Genomic DNA, 22,761 nt, shown 5'->3' with positions numbered 1-22,761 from the left:
CACTGTACTCATTGTTCAGATATTTATTAAAAATGTGGATTTCGATTTAAAATAAGTCTATTAATGTTGTTTGGTGAAAACATATCTCCAAAATGTTGAGATTTTGGAATCAACATCCCTGTTTGCCTGGATGATGGATCAACTTCTCAACACGCTTTACTGTAACTGTAATTCTGTGTTAAAACATTTATTGCGAATACACTCACAAAATTAAACAGGAATAGGGATGTAGCCTTTTATTTGATGTGTATTCTTTTACAGTATTTGCAGCACATGTGCAAACCCAAACAGATAAGCAGTAACTGTGCACACCTGCACTTATATAATGTTATTGCTATGGAGAACATCTATGTTTTAATGTTCCATCAGAACAAAACCAAATTGCAAATGATAAATGTCACCACATGTTGAATAACACAAGTTACTCTCCCTCTCGAGCCTGCAGAGTACTCCAAAATAGAAAATATTAGAACTGCTTAAAAACAACAGCTTCTTTCTATAACTCAATGCTACGAAAACAAAAGAACAAAAGATATTCAAAACTAAAATAAATGTCACATGAAGCCTCCAAACCATCTTAAATTATAAGTCAATATATTTTTCAAAACAGGCAACTTTAAATTAATTGTTATATATGTTTGGTGATATGTTCAGACAATAAATAAAGGATGTAGGAACAACATGGCTTCTTCTTCCTGTTTCTTTACACACACTTTTCATACACAAGGCTCTCTTCTTCTGGTGTTTAACTCTTTTTGTAGAAGCACACTTTTTTTTTATCTTACTCTAACATCTGCTGTTCCAGTACATTGTGTGATGAAAATTTAATTTAATTTAAAAAAAGATATAACCTTTCACATTTCTGTAGTAGCACTGCATTTCATTCCAATGCCTGCCTCATTGCCTCCATGTGTCAACAAAGTATTCACAACACAGATTCAACGATATAATGATGATGGCTTGTAGATCAAGGAAACAGTGGGATGTAAAAATAGTTGTTCTTGTGAAAATTGCTGTTTTCACAAGATGTATTACATTGACTTTAACCAAATTTGTGATGTCTCTGGACATCAAAAGTAATTATTATGTTTTAATGAGGCATACATAGATTTTTTTCACCTGAAAGAATTTGAAAATTAAGTGTTTACCGGTGAAGATTTAATAGTTAACGGATTAAGATTGTGTTCATGTGTAGTTTTTAATTTCCTAACAGCCAATCCTTCTTTAAAGGACCAGTGTGTAGGATTTAATGGCATCTAGCAGTAAAGTTGCAGATTGCAGCTAACTGAATACCCCTTCCCTACAAGCATGTTAAAGACCCTATGGTGGCCACAAAACTTGTAAAAGGCCCTCTCCAGAGCCAGGGTTTTGTTTGTCCATTCTGGGCTACTGTAGAAACATGGCAGTGCAACATGGTGGCCTCTGTGGAAGAGGACCTGCTACTTATGTAGATATAAATTGTTAACCTTAAAGTAACACAAACTCAACTATTCTTATTTTCAGACCCTAATTAAAACATACTCATGACTATTATATTCCATTTCTGCCATGTCAGTTCTGCTGGATGTCCCTAAATTCTACACTCTGCACCTTTAACGTAAAAAAAACCCCAAATTATAAGTCTGATTTCAAAGTCACGTCTGTGTGTTATGTAATAAGTTAGAGCTGGGAGTCAGTCAGTCTAAAGACTGGGAGCATAGGGAAACAGCTAGCCAAAACTACAACGCTCAAAAACATGCCTACCTCCACCTCTAAATTACGCTTATCAGTGCGTTGTACCTTGTTTGTTATCTTGGCTGATCAGTGTACAGATTAAAGAAACAATATACGATGTGTTGATTAGTAAAATGTAAAAAAGTAGTTTTTGGTAGGCACAGTTTTGAACTCTGGACAGAGCCAAGCTAGCTGTTTCCCACTGCTTCTAGTCTTTATGCTAAGCTAAGCTAACCGCCTTCAAGCTCTAGCTCAATAATTTAGCATGCAAATGACAGTGATATCAATTTTCTGTGCTAACTCAGTAGAAATAAATTATCACACACAAATGTCAAATTATTAATTCCCTTAAAATGATTGGAGTTTTTGGCAGAGCTGACCACCCACAGCAACAACAGCTGGGAAAATCCTCGGGAGAATTATTGTTGAGCAAAACTGAGCAGCCTGTTGTTCAGATTTTTATGTTCTCATAAAACATTCCCCTTGCAGTTTTTCCAAGAAGAAAAAAGCTATGTGTAAACACAGCCTTAGCATGAACCTGCCTCGCTCACTATGGGTTGATGCAAGTAGCAGATGCATAAAAGTTTTAACACAGAACAGTATGTGATTTATTATGGATTCACATACTGTTTGTTTCTCCTTTAGTCTACTCATCATTTTATTTGCAAATGTGAAACACTGCAAGGTGATGGATCTAATAGTCTGTGTGTCCAAGATGAAGCATTCAGTCAGTGCTATTTGGTAGATAGACGAGCTGTGTTCCATTCCTCAGGCTACCTCCTTCAAAGGATGCAACCTACAAGGAAAGCTGCATCCTTCAGAGGACTGAAGGCTCCTGGGCTGAACCTGGGTGCTTTAGCCAGCATTTTAAAACTACTGAGATCATGAATCCAATTCTCTCCCGAAGATAACCTCACTCGATATACCCAAAAGAAAGTCTAAAAAAGTCTGAATTAAAACAAAATCTTGAGAGAAGTTGAGGTGGTTTTAACTTCTCAGCTTTCTTATGTACTCCACCGTACACCATGACATCAGTGTTGAAGCTTTCAGAGTGGCAATGAAGTGCTCCTTTTCAGTCTGGTATTAAGTTACTCTTTAAAGGTGCAATATGAACAGTCAGTCCCACTACATGTCGCACTAGAACCAGAATCACACAACAAAACAAATGTGCACATTGTTTACTCAATAAAGCTCTGGAAAAAAGCAGCCCCTAAACCAACAGCTCATGAAACTCAGATTTAACTATCAAAGTAGGCAGTGTTGATTAAATATGGATCTCAATCCTGTTGCTGCATTGCCTATTTGTCATCTCAAATATTTTCAGAATAATATAGTGTACCATTTAGCTATATGATAAACTTTGTGACCCCAGCGGATGCAGGGAGGACACAGAGGACTCAAAGGCACTAACATGCATGCTCACATGCACTAACATGCGCATGCAGCCAGACCAGCTATCAAAACAAAGATTGGAGAAACTTGGATTACAACGCACACAGATGCAGTGTGACTTCATTCACTGCTCAGGACGCCATTACTCCGCTATATCTTAGCATAGGAAATAGTTGTTTGCTGACATCTAGTGGGGCTGAGTGTGGTTTATTGCACCTTTGAATATCTGCCATGTGAAGTTTGTTAATGGTAGTGTAAACTGATCATGTTTCATCATGAGATCTCAGGTCAAACCTTACCTCATGACATATTTGGTCCTAGAATGTGTAGCTCCTAAGAGGTCGGCCACGAAATGGGACACAGCTTGTGTTTCACCATTTAGCTTTGATTTGTAACTTCTGTGAGTGAAGTGCTTTACCTAGAGCTGAGATAGATTCATGAATGAGGCGGCTCTGCTGGCTGAGAACTGCCTTACAAGGAACAGATCAAAACATGCAACTAGTATGATGTCTTAATAAATATGTGTGATGTGTGTCAAGTATCAGACTAAGCAAACTTTCCATTGTTGTTTCCACCTGATGAAGTTCACACCATGGCATCTTCTTCTGTAGCTGTTACGTAGTGGGCAGTCATTACAGTTATCATTATCAGGACATATCACTTTAATTTTCTAAGAGGCACTCACAACAACACAGTAACCCCATCAATGGAACAGTTTCCAAATCTGCATATACATATGTTTTAAATGCAGTTAACACCTGAGATACAGAGGATAAAATCTTGCATGCTGCTAAAAGTGATGATTCTCTTTTCTCTCTTTCTAACATCTGACAGAAAGGTTTATAAATAAATATAAATGCAACCGGAAGACTTTTTTTTTCAAAATATGATTACTTAGAACTTTTAAACTACATACAACAAAAATGCACACAAAAAATGCTGCTGGACCGGAATCAATAAGCTACTGTGTGATTGTCAATAGTGCAGTTTGTGCTGTCATCGATGCGGCTGTTTCATTTTTAAATATAATAAATGAAAAGTAGAAGACACTGTAGTACTTAGTATGCTACATATGGGGGCCACATAATGTATTTAGTATTGGGAAAAGGCCCTGATGTGAAGACTTGATTCCCTCAGCCACTGAAGCAGGACAAGTGATGCCATTGCTTTTAAAACAATCATTTTTTATCTGGTTATGAGCCCTGTGACTTAAGATGAGCTCAAAGTCAAACCTTGTCACATGTATGATGAAGTGGAAATGCTGCTGGGTCCGTAACAATCTGTATAAATCCTCCACAGTCTCAAAATATTTTGTGAAAGGAGCATGAGTTCCCAAATGCAAATCAGATACTGTGGTCACGAATTAGCTATGCAAAACATTTAGTCACACATGTTTAAAAGCAAGACTAAAAGTGCATGTAATGTGCATTATTACACTAAAGAACCAACTTGTATAGATGAACAATATTTAGACAACTTGGTTATTAGATTTTTACCATTAGGACAGAGGCACCAGAGGAACAGTTAACATGATTTATCCATATTAACACACTTACATGCTAAATGCTAACATTTAACCTTTTAGCTTGTTATATAAGCTGATAGCTCATAGCACCGAGCTTAAATCACCCTTTATTTACTGCCTAGTCCACTATATTTACGTTTGTGCTAATGGTAGCATGTTAACACGTTTTGAATATTCGCATGCTGGCACACAAGCTAAACCAAACACAAACACTAGCATGGTTACCTGCTAATGCTGCTAACGTAGACATGTTAGCATGTGTATATAACATCTAATGACTTAGCTGTAGTAGCTACGTCGCTAATGTATCTTAAAACATGAGGGATTTTAATAAAAAGATATTTGTAACACTCAAAGGTTGTGACAGAAATCATAAAAGTACTTAACATATTTTTTGGTTTTGCTAATTCCTGCTCCATGGCTGGTACTGTACACAACCTACTGCTAACAGTTCCAACACCTGTTAGTGATGACACAACTCATGATGATTCATAAGTGTTGGAAATCTCAACTTACTGCTGATCATGATGAATGAGTGAATGAGTGATTTGCACACACAGCTAATGGTTCAAATTAAGCGAGAAAAAACAACTTTTGTTTAGTTTTAAAATATATGTAGAACAAATATAAACTAGCTTTCTGTGTATTCGGGGAACTCAGACCATCACTGACGAGCTAGGAACCGAACCTGAGTCATCCAAGCTGAAAGTAAAGACATTTCAACTCTACAACTTCATGGCATTACGTCAGTGTCACGCTACTACTGTAGACCTGCTTATACTTATAATACTTTTTTCTTACTAATCATTCACAGCAGCAGAGCAAACCATGCTGATTTCACAAAACTACCTGAGACTGGGATGACAATAAATACACATGATCCATCTACTGGATTCCAGTGAAAACTCTCCTTGCACGAGTGAACATCTCCCTCACGCTTGCAAAAAAAAAAGAAAAAAAAAAGGTGGCTAAATTATTGTTGAAAGCAGCATCAGCGGGATGGAATCAGTTCACCAACCATTCACCAGCTCCTCAAGTTCAGACAGAGAGCTTCTTTGACTATCGCTGCGAGACCACCGGCTTTGTAAAGACAGTGAAAAGGGAAAAGTTCCAGTATTTGGGGCCACTGGTCTGAAACTTGTTACTGCAGTCTGTGGGGAGTACAGTATTATCAGGTCGGGGTAGGGGTGGGGAGTGGGAGGGGGGGGGGGGGGTCAGGCAGATGTCATTCTTGCAGAAGTGTCTCCCTCCAGTCAAAGGTGTGGTTTGGTCCGTGTGTGAGGGGGAGGATGGGAGGGTCCACTAACTGCCACACCCCCGTGTCTCCCTGCTCCTCGCAGGAGCAGAAGCCCAGGTACGGGATCTGAGGACCAAGCAGAGGAATTAATAAGAAAAATTCAAGTTCAAGTTGAAGCTCTGAAGTTATTGGACAGTATAATTTGTAGAGCAGCTTTCATTTTCTGATGACATCATTATGTTTTATATAGGTGAATTTAACTGTTGCCTGCTCACAACGTTATTTGCTTGCATGTGGCCCATCCTACATTGTGCACTCTGAAGCCATCTTGTGGCAAAAGCAATAACATTGTTTCAACATTTGAATATGATGATTGTTAGAGCTTTTATTTGTTGTTGTAAGGGTTAATCATTAAATGTTTATTTATTTACCAGCATGCACTGGGAAGGGTTGATGTTTTTTTTTTACCAGGGTTAGAGAGGCAGCAGCCAGCATTGTTCTTTATCTGTTTGCTTGCAGAAAATGGTAAAATAAACCAAAAGAAACTTAATGCTTGCCTGGACAATGGACGTTTTTCCTGTGTAAGGTGTATTCCTTATAGGTGCATCAGGCCTCAGTGGACATTTGATTTTTAGTTTATTTATTAATTTTCCAGTATGATTAAGTTAAGGACAAATCTTCACTACAACGATGATTTACTACTTTTCAATATTGTCTAAGTCTAGGTTATTTATATTTGTTTGAATAGACAGATAATTTGGTCTTTTTAATGCAAGAACATAGGCAAACTGTAGGCAGGATCTGAAGCACACAGTTGTAGTGAGAACTAAAAAGCAGACTTAACTCAGCATATCACTCTACTGGTCAGGTGTCTAATAAAAAACAACAACTTTTTTTTAACACTTTTACATCTTGGTTCTTCACTCTGTTCTTCAGTGTGTTTTTACATGTACGCAGAAGTTTTTTGTACTACAATGATCACGGAGAGAGGGAGGGAGACCAGATGGAAGTAATGATGGACACACAGAGAAGTGGGATGTATGAAAACAACAAAAAAGCTAATCAGATGAACCACATCAAAAACATATGCAGCGAGCAGACCTTTCGGACCACTTGGATGAAGTCCTTGGCGCTCTGTGGGCTGCGGCCCTGCAGCTGGCGTGTGCAGGCCTCTAAGGAAGATGCGTGGGCTACAATCAGCACGTTGTTTCCTACAGAGAGTGGAAACCCAGGCAGGATGCAACATCAGCAGAAGATAAACACATGAGCACGTAAAAAAACTTCACCTACGCAAACTCAACAACTTCTACCAGACTCTAAGGAGTGTCTCATACCAGTGTTTTTGCAGTCTGCCATGATATCTTTGGTCACTTGGTAGCTCCGACTCATGTAGTTCTCATAGGATTCAGACACAGTGAGCTTGCTGACTGGGATCAGAGGTCTGTATGGAGATAAATGCCAGTTAGTGTTGTTTAATGCCAGTTTGTCACCACTTTTAGCTGTTCATGAAATCTCAGCAAAAAAGTTCAGTTCCCTTGTGTGCCATTGAAGGGTTTTGCAATTGTTTTTGTTTCATATCAGTGAATACGATCAAATTTGGCAGCACACAACACAAGAACAACCACACAACCACAGCTGCAGGTAGTACATGTAAACTTTATACCCATATGTTCAAATTCCAACACAAGAAAACAAAACAGATAATGAGTTCAAAAAGCAAATATAATGAAAAAAAACCCACAGTCAGGGGCCTTGATCACACAGTCAGATTAGTAGGTTAGACCCCTTTTTAACCAAAACGTTCCAGGACTTATTGAACCAGAGGAAGTTATTTGCTAGTAACTCAAAGTCCCTTTTCAGCATTTCTGTTTTTTTAAGCAAACAACAAAGCCAAGCTTTACTTTTAACATTAACAAACAATTACAAATATCCGCCCTTGTCTTAATATAAATACTAGCACACTGTTTAATGAATGACCAAGGTTAATGCAATGAACCAATCAGTGAGAGTCAGCCATACAAACCCTGCCCCTAAAGTTCCTGTATCTTTGGAAAGTAAAACCTCCCTTGGACCAGGGACTTTTAGCATCAGGAACTACATTTAATATACATGTTCCTCCAGATGCAGATTTAGTGCCTTTAAGTTCCTAAAAAAGTTCTTAGTCGGCTCGGAGAATTACTGTGGTGAAAACGTCCTATTAGTCAGCTATCTTTATTGCTATTGTTTCAAATGTTTTTGTTTTTCATGTACTCAAACATCCAGGGATCACTGGTGATGAGACATTTTGCAGATGACAATTACATTTACATTACTAATTACATACAATCGATTGATGTGTGTTTGCATCACCTGTACGTTGTGTCCACACTAAAATGGGCTGCAGCCAAGTCAGTGGGAGGTATCCATGCAGGAAGGGAGCTCCCTGAAACCCATTTGGTCCATTCAAAGAGCCCCGGTTCCACTCGCACCTTCAGCTTGCCTTCCTGCTGCATACCTGCTCTCACACACACACACACACACACACACACACACACACACACACACACACACACACACAAAGCTGTTTAGAGCTCATCTTCAAAGTCAAAGTACAGTGTAATACATATTTCTGTGTCACTGTTTGGTCATATTTTCTCAGAGAGACTGTTCTTACCTTTCAGTATGTTCTGTGCTGTCTGAACACATCGCAGAGAAGGAGAGCAGTACACAAAATCTAACACTGTGTTGCTCTCTGACAGGGCCTCACCTGGACAAACACATACGTAGCACACATGTATTTCATGAACATAATACAGGGCAGTTCTTTAATTAGACACCAGTCCAAATGCATTATTTCGATCTACAGGCATTGGTGACATACCCACTAGTCGTGCCTGTGTGCATCCAGTCACAGTGATGGGAGCGTCCATGTCGTAATCTCTCTGTCCTCCCCACAGCGGCAAACTGGGAAGCATGTTCAGATTGGAGCGCACATATCTACCTGCAATAACATTTCCAAGAGAAGATTCTAGTCTAATCCCACCATACTCCATTCATTAAATTCATTTCGATAACCTTTTGATTTAAAAATGAAGCCGACACGAGCTCGTCGCAGCGCTCACCTTTACTGTCTGAGCAGAGGGACAGCCAGTGTTTGCCAAAGACCACATCCATCCTCTCACCGTGCCGACACACAAAAAGCGTTCGCTTGGGCTGCCGAGAGTGACTGCCACTCATCCGCAGGACCTGCTGGAGATTTTTTAAAAAAAGCATCAGTAAGTCAAAGTGCTTTTTGAAAAATGTGTGTACATGTTTCATTTTCATTTAAAGATACACAAATCTACCTGCATTGGATGACAGATGAGACTGAGGGTGGGTGTGTCTCCAGGACTGGTGTTATCGGGGCGTCGGCTGTCCAGCAGGCCGTCAAACATCCCTCTCTCCTTGCCGGTCTTGTCAGAGGGCCCGCAGCTGAAGAATGAATGGGAGCTGTGGTGTCCAGGAGAACAGACAGCAGGTATAAAGTACAAGTTACATAATTTCTTTCTCTTGGCAGTTGAGAAAAGCTGATTCATTGAGTAAAAAAAAAAAAAAAAACATTTTCCAGAAGCTACAAATTCTAGTTTGTCCAGGAGGTGGTGCTAAAGGGACAGTATCACCAAATTATGCAATGTTGAATAAAATTAATTAATTGTGTAACTGGCTTATATCTGATTCAAGGAAACAAGTTAGGGCTGCTTTATTATAACTAGATGATGAAGACTTCTGTTAAACTAAATACATATAATGAAAATATTTCTGGAGTCTCAAGGACACTTTTTTCCCTTTTATGTGTGTTTGTTTCAAAAGTTTCTCAAGGTATTTAATGAGAACTTTTAATTAAACATTTTTGTATGAAATGTTTTTGTCTTATTGCCCTTAACTTAGAAAAATAATGATGTCCAGGTAAAAATATACGCTGTATTGCACAGGCTTGAAATACATACAAACACTTTGAGAGGTAAACTAAGTGTCTCAGAAGAAGACGAGAATGGAAACCATTTGATGATTATCTAAGATGTTTGGAATCCTTTCCACATATGTTTCCATATACATGTCATGGTATTTCCCCTTTTTTTCATCTTTATTTTTACATTTAAATTTAAAATATGTTTAGTGCTTATTTTGTCATTTCTCTCCATGTCAGGGTTTTGCCACATTTTGCTTGTTATATGCTGTTGGCATAGATGAGACAGAGGATGAGAGATGAGGATGACATGTATGTTTGTTGATTGACATTCAACTCAAGACTGCCATCCTCTAAAAGGCATTACTGTTCTCCAAAAATCCTCATGACAAATCCAATGACCTTCTGATATTTCTTGTGTATAAAGGCAAATTCTGGCCCAGTGGTTGCATTAAGAAAGGTCAAGGACACGAAAATGATCTAAAACTCAATTTTATAGTAATCTGCCCAGCATCTGTCCAACTCCAGACCAAAGTGTTGGACGCACTGACAACTGTTAAATAATGAACTGTGTATAACTGTCATGTCTCACTGCCTCTTATTTATGCATTTATTTATATTTTAGAGTATTCAACACATATTTGAAAGTTTTTATGGGTATGGGTATGAACGTGTTTTGTGGTCATGGGTATGGGTGAGATGTGTTTGGGCTTGTGCTCGTGTGTACTAGTGTTATGTGTATATGTTTTATATTTTTTATGCTGCAATTGGACTGCTCAAACAGAGTTTCATTGTATACTTGCAATGACAATAAAGGTCTATCTATCTATCTATCTATCTATCTATCTATCTATCTATCTATCTATCTATCTATCTATCTATCTATCTATCTATCTATCTATCTATCTATCTGTACTTTTTAGTATTTCAGTGTCAAACACTATCTATGTGTGTTTTGCATCATATTTAGCATTTTTATCTGTTTGGGTCATCTTGTGCCAGTATGGGTGCTCTGCTCACCCGTGGAAGACCCAGGTGTCACACTCATCAGCCAGGCTGACGTAGTTCTCGGGCAGCAGGCCAGACAGCCCGGTGGCGAGCGAGGTCCCGTTCACCCAACCCTCACTGGTACTGCTCTGATCCATCGGAGACATGAAGACAAAATCACCAGGAACCAGCTCCAGCTCATCTTCATTCTGAGGCATGTAGGGGTACATCACCCGCAGAGTCTGCAAATGGGACACATACACAGGCGTCGGCATTCAAAAACAAACTGTCAGCATCATCACTCACTAGCAAGTGTGTCGGTACGTTCTCGTGCTGCTGGTAAAGAGATATATGTGACCTTGAAAGATGCAGTGTAAGCATGAATAATAGATTACCTCATGGTTTGCGAAACGAATGTCCCTGGAGAAGAGGACGGCCAGCCAATCACAGCCGAGCTTGACTTCGATGCCCTTGGCCAGTTTCTCCAGTGAGGGGAGGTGATCGGAGGGGAAGTTGTAGGCCAGAGTCACGTGGAGCTGCTTCTTGTGAGGCTCAACGTGGACCTCTGGATGACACATGAGACAGGAATTGAACACAGATTGTTCACTTTTCATTATCGTTCAAAAACTGCATTAAAAATATGTGCAACAAGTTGGACTGAGGTGAATCTGCACGGGGCGAATAGAAGTCTAAAATTAAAAAACGACAAGCCACACATCAAACCGCACACACTAATCGGCCTCTTAACCGTGAAGCAGACATACGACATAGCATTAGCACTGACAGCACGGCTCTAATCTGATTTGACACTCAGTTGCCCAACACACCGTTTGCCAGTCACACTCATTTTCCGCCTGCGTTTAAAAACAGTTACAGTGACAGGTTGAGTGAGCGCTTCAATAACCAGACGTGACTGCCAATCATTTACTGCCACTGCTGGAAAAGAAAGTCGGTCCCCACACATTTCACGGTGAATATGAGGCCGTTGATGTGTTGTCTATAAAACATGAGACATATAGAAGGCAGTCAAGATCCATATACAGTGTTTCCTTTATCCTACCTGCCTTCCTGGCGGCCTCTGTGGCGAAGTCGGTCGCAAACTGCTTGAGGACGTCGGCCACCTGCTCCTCTACGAAAAGACCGATGAAGTTGGAGGATGTGTAGAGCTCCAGGGGCAGCGGTGTGGGAAACCGACCCCGCCACTGCTGCACGCTGGCCTGGAGAGCCTCGCACAGAGCTTCCGCTTTGTGGTCCGCACACTGATTTAAGAGGGGTCAAAGAGTTACACACTTTCGTTAAACTTTAATCGTGTCAGCCTTTATGAAAGCTCAGTCGTTGGTGCGGTTCAAGCCCTCCGACTCACCATGAAGAACTGGCAGAGGGTGATGTGCGGGAAAATGTTGTGGGCTTTGTTTTTGCCGCATGTGACCCGACTCTGTTGCCAGAAGTGGGAGAGCTGGTTCTGCAGCGGCCCGCTGGGTCGCAGGTAGAGGACAAACTCCCTGGGCAGAGGGTCATCCAGGAACGGGTCATCAACGTGGGAGAACAGCCTGAGGACCAACGTGAACGGAATGAAGCAAAAGTCACAGTTTACACATTTGCTGAGCTTCATCTTCTTTTGTGTTTTCAACTCTTATTGTACAAAATTCATGTCAATCCACTTATGGTATGAGTAAAACCTTAAAAGAGGAACTGGGTGAGAACACAAGCCTGAATGCAAATGACTTCAGTTGTATAACAGCTCCTTTATAATTTTAATACTTTTCTGTTTTTGAGATTCTGGGATACAAAACTTTCTGGTTTGTCTGCTTGTTTGCCGATAACAGTTCTGCCTCCCGTTGATGACGGCAGCTATTCTTAATGGACAAACTCCTGACTCTAAATTCAAAACATCTTATTTGGCCTGAAGTCATTTGGAGGAGCCTCCATTTACATCAGGCTTCATTTATGACCAGTGATAAGCCTTGCATTGTGTACAATTAGTGAAAAAACTAATTAAGTCCCTCGACAACACAGAGAATGTTCATCAAGTCGCTCATTCATACTGTGAAATGTGCACAGTCAAAAGCGTGTGTGAACAATGAGCACAACACTGCGATGAGAAACCCAGAGAAGTTGGTTCTTCTTGGGCCAAATGAGTTGAGCAGCCCTAGAAACACATTGATCTTGTTCTCCTATACAGTAGTTTTTATACTCAGGAGTTTTTCTGGCAGCAGATGGAAAATAAAAGGAGAAGTGTTCTGGATCCATGCCTATATGTGGAAAGTGACACTCTAAAAAGTTAAGAGATGCAAATAATGGTTTTAAAGCAAGAGAGGGGGGGAAAACACGAAGAAGGCTGGAAGTTGTCGACTGAGCAGAGCTGCCAGTTGAGGTGACACCGGGAAAAAAGGAAGACTGGTGAATTATTCAGATTTTTCCTGGTTTGACTGGCTGAAATGAATCTCTAAACAGAAATTCAGCAGCCATCGATTCAGACAGAAAAACATCACGATGTGAAATGGAAACGAGCTTCTTCTCTCACTAGTTAGAGCTAAGAGAACACTGCATCTGGCAGCGGTGCAAGAAACAAACTAGATTCGACCTCATTGCTACTGTAAGAAGCTTTTGCAATCTAAACATTTGTTGATATTAGTTATGCTTTTATTTTGATATGTTTAGACTCTCTTTCTTTTAAACTTTGCTGGATTTCAATTTTAATCTTTGCATCGAGTAAAAACATCATATCAAGCACTTTTTTAATGCACAATTACATTTTACATTACATTTGTGAGAAGACTGTACAATGTAGGTAGAATTCATTTTAAAGCAGCATTAATTGATGATGGTTAATAAAAGAATATTGACTTTGACGTTTTTCTATTTAAATTAAACTTTAAAAAAAACTGTAGTTGTCTGTTATTATTTTATCAGTTTATTATCAGTTTACTCTTAATACTAGAGTGGGTCATATGAGCCAAAAAGCCTCAGATTGGTTTCTTTAGACCTTTTTTTTCATAGCAGAAAAGTACAGACGTAATTAATAACATGAACTATAACTCCACTCCACTTTGCTGTCCCAGTTAACCAGTAAATATATATATATATATACACAAGAACTGGAGCACACACATGTAAGTGGAACGTGGCAATCATTAATACTATGTTACATTTGGGGTTTTTTTATATTTCATTTTATTTTTATTGAGTTTTCATCTATCTAAATATGGTCCATAAAAACCCATCAAACTCAAGAAACAAATGCACACATACACGAGCAAAAAACAGGATGAAAAACAACCCAAACTTTAACACAATTACACTATTTAATCACTTTGAAAATGACATAAATCAACAGTTAAATACATGATATATAACCAGTGATACATTTCAACTATCTTAATGCTAATGTACTTATTTAAATTAATGTAGTTATGAATCATTGTGTACAATTAGTGAACAGCACTGGTTTCTTGTACACAAACATTTATAAATCTGAGCTTCCAATCCGTTGAGAGGAATTTTACATAAAAAATAAACATCCACACATTTAATCTCCAGGTTCTAAAGTATTAAAAAAAAATATACACTTGGGATAATAATTTGCATTTGATCTGAGTTAAAAAACAAGCCTGATCCCAAAAAGGACAATTAAATAGGATGCTCTTCTTTCGTCAGCAGAGGGCAGTATAACATATTATCATGTCCCTGACTTGTGATGTGTGTGTGTGTGTGTGTGTGTGTGTGTGTACTGTAAACACATTTTTTTGTTTTAAACTTACCAGTCACATGCTGCTTGCACACTCCGACCTCCCGTTGATACCAAAGCTTTCAGTCTGTAAAAGAGCAGGAGAAAGAAGAAAAAAAACGAATTAAGTCCCTCGACAACACAGAGAATGTTCATCAAGTCGCTCATTCATACTGTGAAATGTGCACAGTCGAAAGCGTGTGTGAACAATGAGCACAACACTGCGATGAGAAACCCCAGAGAAGTTGGTTCTTCTCGGGCCAAATGAGTTGAGCAGCCCTTGGAAACACATTGATCTTGTTCTCCTATACAGTAGTTTTTATACTCAGGAGTTTTTCTGGCAGCAGATGGGAAATAAAAAGGAGAAGTGTTCTGGATCCATGCCTATATGTGGAAAGTGACACTCTAAAAAGTTAAGAGATGCAAATAATGGCTTTAAAGCAAGAGAGGGGGGGAAAACACGAAGAAGGCTGGAAGTTGTCGACTGAGCAGAGCTGCCAGTGGAGGTGACACCGGGAAAAAAGGAAGACTGGTGAATTATTCAGATTTTTCCTGGTTTGACTGGCTGAAATGAATCTCTAAACAGAAATTCAGCAGCCATCGATTCAGACAGAAAAACATCACGATGTGAAATGGAAACGAGCTTCTTCTCTCACTAGTTAGAGCTAAGAGAACACTGCATCTGGCAGCGGTGCAAGAAACAAACTAGATTCGACCTCATTGCTACTGTAAGAAGCTTTTGGAATCTAATCATTTGTTGATATTAGTTATGCTTTAGACTCTCTTTTTTAAAAACTTTGCTGGATTTCAATTTTAATCTTTGCATCGAGTAAAAACATCATATCAAGCACTTTTTAATGCACAATTACATTTTACGTTACATTTGTGAGAAGACTGTAAAATGTAGGTAGAATTAATTTTAAAGCAGAATTAATTGATGATGGTAAATATTTAAGAATATTGACTTTGACGTTTTTCTATTTAAATTAAACTTTTAAAAAAAACTGTAGTTGTCTGTTATTATTGTATCAGTTTATTATCAGTTTACTCTTAATACTAGAGTGGGTCATATGAGCCAAAAAGCCTCAGATTGGTTTCTTTAGACCTTTTTTTCATAGCAGAAAAGTACAGACGTAATTAATAACATGAACTATAACTCCACTCCACTTTGCTGTCCCAGTTAACCAGTAAATATATATATATATATATATATACAAGAACTGGAGCACACACATGTAAGTGGAACGTGGCAATCATTAATACTATGTTACATTTGGGGTTTTTTTATATTTCATTTTATTTTTATTGAGTTTTCATTTCTCTATCAAAATATGGTCCATAAAAACCCATCAAACTCAAGAAAACAAATGCACACATACACAAGCAAAAAACAGGATGAAAAACAACCCAAACTTTGACACAATTACACTATTTAATCACTTTGAAAATGACATAAATCAACAGTTAAATACATGATATATAACCAGTGATACATTTCAACTATCTTAATGCTAATGTACTTATTTAAATTAATGTAGTTATGAATCTTTCAAAAAAGAAAAAAAAGAGAGAGAAAAATACACCTGTGTTTGACCGAGCATGTTGAAACATCTCAACGACTAACAGCTGGATTGCCGCAATGTTTAATACTTCTTTACAGCGTGCGTCAGTTTTGTTTTCCAATAAAACGCACCTGCTAACCCTAACCCTAACCCTGCTTTTTGATCTCAATAGTTCAGCGCAGCAGTGAGTAATTGTACGTCCATGTCACAACTGCCAGTTACCTCTAAGCCAACGTGGAAGATGATACGCAGCATGTGTGGGAAGACATTTAACATCAATTCCTTTCATAAGAGTAAGTGTGAACAAACCACAGAGGGGTGACTCCTTCTAACCATAACTACAGACTTCCAGTTACTTGTGAAGCAGTGAGTCATGTGTATGAATGTATGTGCTGTGTTCTGCTGATCATCATCTGTTTACTATCTGCTTTCTATGGCTGGATCGCTGAAGAAAGTGATGGAACAGTCATCTACAGAACGCCCTAACAGGAATATTTTACAGAATACACCAAAAAGAGTGTGATATGAAAGCTGAAATAACTGGAGAAAGATATTCAGCTGCTGGTTTCACAGAACGAACAAAGGTTTCCGCTCAATTTTATATTTACCACGGCCTTTACGCAAGTTTGAATCATCCACGGAGATCAAACACCGAGCAAGAAACAAGCAAGAGAGAGAAGATGGAAATTTATCCATTCACGCCTCCGTCGTTTTCCTCAGCAACACCTGGAGGCTGGACTGATAAGAAGGAGAAGCAACGGCAGATCAGATGATTCATATTAGAGCGAAAGAATCTAATTAGCCGCCGCCCAGAAGATAAGAATGTGTGCATGTTAATTTGGTTTTCCATCTCTAGGGGGTAGAGCGAGCAGCCCCCTCAGCGAGCCATGAGATGAGTTGTTCCTGTTTGATGGGAGAGGTGATGGTGTTTGCGTACGCATTGACTGAATGGTGACTGAATTAGCATTTGAATAGAACTGCTGATAAGCTACAGTATGCTGGACTGAAGCAACGTCAGCTAATACTGTGTGGTCATAGTCTATATTTATCATTTTAAAGATGCAGTGTGTAGAACTTAGTGGCATCTAGTGGTGAGGCTGCACATTGCAACCAACTGAGTACACTTCCCACCATCCCTGACCTCCAAGCAAACTCGTAAAAAACATTAAAGGCCCTCTCTAGATCCAGTGTTTGGTTTGTCCATTCTGGGCTACCTTAGAAACATGGTGGTATAACATGGTGGCCTCCACAGAAGAGGACCCGCTCCCTATGTAGATATAAAGGGCTCATTCATTCTATAAAGGCAGGGATGTCCAAACTATTCCATAAAGGTTCATGTGGTTGCAGTTTTTCATTCCAAACAAGCAGGAGCACATCAGGCTTGACTCATTCAATCAACTGATCTCTGTCTTCAGACTGTTTGGTTGAATCGTGTGCTCTTGATTGGTTGAAACAAAAACCTGCAGGCACACGGCTCTTTATGGAATAGTTTGGGCGTGATCTAAGGTAACAAAAACACATTGTTATTTTCATGGGATAACACACTGATTAAAACATACTTATGAATATTTCTAAATTCATTTCTGCCAAGTCCATTATGCTAGATGCCACTAAACTGTCCACACTGCCCCTTTAACTATTGGCTAGTTTTTATATATTCTTTTATTTGATTTGTAATATTTTATGTGACAATAATACTTTAACACTCCACTAATATATATCTTTTATTTTAAAATGAATCACGTGACCATTTAAAATGTATGAGGAGATCTACAGCCTAGTTTAGCCTCTTTTAGCTCATTGTTTTGGTTTCACAATACCCTACATTTACTGTAATTGAGTCTCACGGCTCTCAACAATCTAGTTCCCAGCAGAAGGCAGTTGTTTTCAGCTATTTGAGTATGTTGTGGACTCTTGTCTTATATATTCTTGTCATGTAAAAAAAAATACAAACCCTAACTTTTTACACAACTTCTCCACAGTGAGCTCAGTAAGTAGCAGCGGTTCATCTGACCACAACAGAGGCAGAGGCAGCCAGAGACATCAGTCAGTGTACGGCTGTCTCGGGTGCCTGTTGCCTCGGGTTTGTATGAAGCTGCCGTGTCCCACAGGTGCAGACCTACATAAAGCCGTATACATATGTGAGAGAATCCGAAACAAGGAAGAGAGACCGAGACAAAGCGGCTGAAGGAAGCTGTTTAAGGAAGGGACCGAAACCACTTTAACATACGCCTACACACACACAGATACACACACAAACACACACATACACACACACACATTTACACGAGCAAAAATATCAGCAAGCTGTAAACCAAGTCAAATATGAGGAACATAGAGGAAAGCTTTGCCGCATATTAACACCTGGGTTACATTTAATGTTAATGACAGTACTTTATGTGTGGCCTTTAACAACCATGACGAAGTGCTGGAAAGGAGAAGTGGGCTGTGTGAGCCACATGTCAGTTCACTTGTCACTGCTTGTCATCAGTGTGTAAAGCAGTCGAGTGTCAGATATTCTATTTAATACGACTATTTTAAACTGTTTAGATTCCAAATGAAATGAAAAATACAGACTGCCCTCCATACAGCTTAAGGGTGACTGCATGTGTTTCTTTCCTAAACTACAGTAACAAATATTGCTGCATTATGTAAATAATATGTATTAGACCCTACTAAAAAAAAAGCATTGATAAATGTGTCTTTTGAAATATGCGTCACAATTCATTAGTCAACAGAGGAGACCAAATTTTTTCCCGGTTCCTTGTTTGTCATGACAAACATTCGGCTCAACAGGAAATGGGCTGCACAGGATGGGAAAAGTTATTGCGAAAGGAGTGACCTTAAAGGCCCTGAAAGCTTGGTTTCAAAGCATCAAGTCCCCTCTCCACTCAAAAATGTGTTGTTCTTGTTGTTTCACTGTGATGTTTGAGCGTGCAGAGTGTGTGCAAAGTGTCTCATTCATCTGAGGAAAGATGAGGAAAGTTTCACTGTGCTCACCTTAAATCTCAGTTTAACATGTATCTGCAATGTATCACACCTCATTTGAAGCCAGTCGTGCCAGGGATTGACTCCACTTTTGAAATAATAAACACATAAAAGGTTTTGTTCATGTGCCCCCCACTATATCCTGCTCATTGGTCTGAACCGTTACATATAATAAACTGAGTGGGAATTTGGGAGATGAAGTTAAACCTTTACTTCATCCTGATACATTGTTTGTTATTGGATTACGTTGGACAACATGACAGCTCCCCAAAAGTGAAGCCAAAATACTATGGATTGCCCCCTGGTGGCTGGCTGCAGTATAGGTCTTATATCCCGTGTACACCTGTTTCTAACTGATCACTGCCCGCAAAAAGAAACCACAAATACAAAAATCTGTCATGTGATTCAACCAAAACTACAAACTCGGGCAGAAAATTCTACTACGTTAAGAAACTGATGGAGAAAATAGGTTTCAGGGGCTTTAAGAGGCATTTAAGAGGCAAACAGCATTTAAAGCATCCTGTAAATCATTGACGATAATACATTTCTACTCATCTACATCTAGTCTGTTTTTTTATTTTTATGTACCATAAGTGAGTCAACCTATTGCCATCTGGAACATTTGATGACATAAACACCCGCAGACTGCTTAATTGTTCTTAAGAACAAGCGCCTGCCACACATGACGTCAAATTGTTTCCATTTCTGGTTAGATCAGATGAACAACAAACAAATGAGACAGAGTCATCGGCGTATCATCTAACACAAATAATAACACAGTGCGTCAGACATTAGACAACCAATAGAATAATCATACAGAGTGTGAACAGTTGGTCTCTTGTGTCTTATCATAACACGATCAAAGGAAATTTCTCAAGAATACTTATATTGATACACATTTGTCTGAAAACAACTCCAAAACCAATACTAAAGCTCCAAGAAGTTAAAATGTTGTCTAAAAGGAGAACTCCGTGTTTGTACAAGAGGCTCTATTTAAATGTTTCTGAGAAAAATTGTGAGCAATCATCTGGGGAGACACAAGAAACTCCACCAACAAGACTTCTCTCTCTAGCCTTAATTTATGATTCCACTTTCAGAAAGACAAGAATCAGCAGTAAGGCAGAAAGCATTGCTCTGTCAGACAAATATGAGGTCATATGGGTTAAAACAATCCACTTGTATGATATTCAGTGAGATCTAGGGCGATGTTTGATACATTGATGAGTCATAACTGGATTCTTGTGGCCTGCATGGCCCCTGCCACGTCTGCTGTGAAAGCAAACACCGCATTCCACAGTAAGACCCTCACGTGTGGTGGTGGCAGTAATGGTGTCTTAGTATGCAGATATACTTTTTTGCTTCAAGAACGGTATGACTGTCTATCATGTCAGAGTCTGCTGTGCGTGTTACAGAATTCTGCGGAATCGTATTAAGAGTTTTTCTGAGTTACAGCTGAAACACAGGCTCATGTTGCAAGACAGAAATTCTGTGTATGCGCAGCTGATGAGGGAGAAGCTGTGTAAAGTTTCAAAATCCAGACAACAATGTCACTGAGCTGGAGTGTTTTTACATTGACGTATGAGCACAAATTCCTCCACAACACTGAGAGACTAAGCCTAGGCCTGTCACAATAACTACTTTTGTTAGACGATATATTGTCTCAGAAATAATCGCGATAAACAATATTATTGTCATTTGAAGATAATTTTATATCACTAATATAATGATAATATAATAGAATAATAATGTAAGGGGCGGTGGGATTGGAGAGTGAGTGCTACACTTCTGTAAAAACACAGACTGTCATTATGGTTGGAGACAGAGTTATTTACCTTTAATTCTTCTGCAGTCTCCACTCAGGACGAACACAGTGAGGAATGGAGGACACTACTTGTTTAGTCAATGTGACATGAATAGCCTCTTAGCTGCTAATGTGAAGTGTGGCAATACTGAGGTCAAAAAATGATCAAGGTGATGTCCATGTATCATATGATAAGTCCATATATAGACATGATGATGTTGATAATTAAGTTATCGTACAATAAGTCATAATTATTGTGAAAGGCCTAACTGAGCTCTGTTAATATTCAGACTAAATGTGGCATAAGCAGTTATTGAATATAACTAAATGAAGATTACTTTATCACACAGGGACATGAGGGATTGCATAACTTGCCTCTATTAATAATTCATGTAAGGATCAATGATGCAATTAATACATCACATTTTCACGCAGTTTCTTCATTCTCTGTGCCTTTTTGCTAATGATATGTTTGCTCAATTGAAGGTAGAAATGATACCAAAAAAAAACACACAGGAGGAAATACTCTACTGAACATGGTTATAATGTGACACATTCAAGAACTGGGCTGCATTTATTTTAAGATTTTTGTTTTTCTGTAATACTTTTTTTTTAAGCTGATCTCGCTCCAGAAGACTGTTGATCTAATGATCTAATTATTAAAAATAAACTACAGTTTGGTTCAGTTTTTACTCTCAGATATGATTCTGCTGTTTCTGATACAGAGACATGATTCATTGTATTCTTCTCTCCATGTTTCAATGGATTAGTTGTTGGATGTGGATTTCATTTTAGTTGCTACCTGCAATGTTGGGTAAGCGGGTGGGGGGGGGATTAGATGAAACCCTATCAGGACTGTATTGATTTCTCTAGTGGAGCTGGTTTGATTTCAACATTGCTGCTTTAAGTGATTTTAATCCAGTCTGAAGCGCTTTTGTGGGTCGTTTTTTTTAACCTCCATCCCAGTAATAATTACAGTGTGTATTTTTCCTGTTGTATTCTCCTTGTATTACAGTTGTTTTTCCACATGAATAGCTGCTTGTCCTACATCTTTTCATCAGCTATATTTTTAAAGCAAAAAAAGCAAGAGATTGAATGGGTTTGAGGCTTTTCTGTCTTGTAAATGACAGATTTTGAGCATTTGCTATAAAAACAAGACATTGGAAGATGTCATTGTAAGCTCTAAGAAATTACAACATGCATTTTTCACAATTTTTACACCAGAGATAATAATATCTTTACACTGAATATCAATATTTGTTCCACATCTATGTGTTAGATTACTGGTTAAAATCCAGTCTGGAACAATGAGTTAAATGACCAACATGGAGCACAGTGAACATTTCATTCTCCATCTACCAAAGCAATGTCAATCCCATCTGAATGGGGCTTAAAACCTGGCTTAACACTTTGAATTATAGGGGTGGGGTTATTTCTCAGTTATACGATGCATCGTGATGCGGACGTGGACGACTCTGCATCGATTAACGAAAGTCAAGAATCGATTATTTAAACGTTAGCTATTAACTTGATGTCGACGGACGACAAAGGCGGAACCAAACAGTGAGAGCATCGCAGCAGCTGGACAGTCTTGGGACAAACACACGTGAGAGTTCATCTGTAGTTCATCTGAAAAAAAGAAGTGACTGCAGCATTTTTTTAATTGGATAATTAAATAATGACCTCTGTGAGGCGATCGTGAAGTTTAACTTGCAACGCTGTCACTCAGCTAACACTAATATGCATGTTGAATGTTGACATTCAGATTCTTACAGTACTTTCTAAATAAAAAAATTCATATTTATCTGACTTCTTGTATCAATTGATGAAAATTAGTCGTGTAGTAAGAAAGAAAAATGAGGATGTAATGAATCAAGATGCATCAATAATCGTTTTAGAATCGA

The 22,761-nt window shown here is 38.7% G+C and overlaps 1 protein-coding gene across 1 annotated transcript in view; it reads right to left on the bottom strand.

Annotated features, from left to right (window-relative positions):
- Positions 1 to 229: 229 nt before the first annotated feature.
- The window catches only part of ubash3bb (ubiquitin associated and SH3 domain containing Bb), a 49,338-nt gene continuing 26,806 nt past the window's right edge, over positions 230 to 22,761 (bottom strand). Inside the window, exons 2-14 of the mRNA XM_062419828.1 lie at positions 14,541 to 14,594; positions 12,143 to 12,329; positions 11,840 to 12,038; positions 11,175 to 11,344; positions 10,813 to 11,021; positions 9,191 to 9,335; positions 8,969 to 9,095; positions 8,728 to 8,847; positions 8,521 to 8,613; positions 8,217 to 8,361; positions 7,202 to 7,308; positions 6,969 to 7,078; positions 230 to 5,993 (exon numbers count right to left, since the gene is read on the bottom strand). Coding sequence (XP_062275812.1) covers positions 5,856 to 5,993; positions 6,969 to 7,078; positions 7,202 to 7,308; positions 8,217 to 8,361; positions 8,521 to 8,613; positions 8,728 to 8,847; positions 8,969 to 9,095; positions 9,191 to 9,335; positions 10,813 to 11,021; positions 11,175 to 11,344; positions 11,840 to 12,038; positions 12,143 to 12,329; positions 14,541 to 14,594 — 1,804 coding nt within the window. The 3' untranslated portion in view covers positions 230 to 5,855. The remainder of the gene's footprint in view (positions 5,994 to 6,968; positions 7,079 to 7,201; positions 7,309 to 8,216; positions 8,362 to 8,520; positions 8,614 to 8,727; positions 8,848 to 8,968; positions 9,096 to 9,190; positions 9,336 to 10,812; positions 11,022 to 11,174; positions 11,345 to 11,839; positions 12,039 to 12,142; positions 12,330 to 14,540; positions 14,595 to 22,761) is intronic.

Source organism: Scomber scombrus, chromosome 5, assembly GCF_963691925.1.
Source record: "Scomber scombrus chromosome 5, fScoSco1.1, whole genome shotgun sequence".
Lineage (NCBI taxonomy): Eukaryota > Metazoa > Chordata > Actinopteri > Scombriformes > Scombridae > Scomber > Scomber scombrus.
Note: the sequence above shows the minus strand (reverse complement) of the source record. Positions and strands in the feature narration are given on the sequence as shown.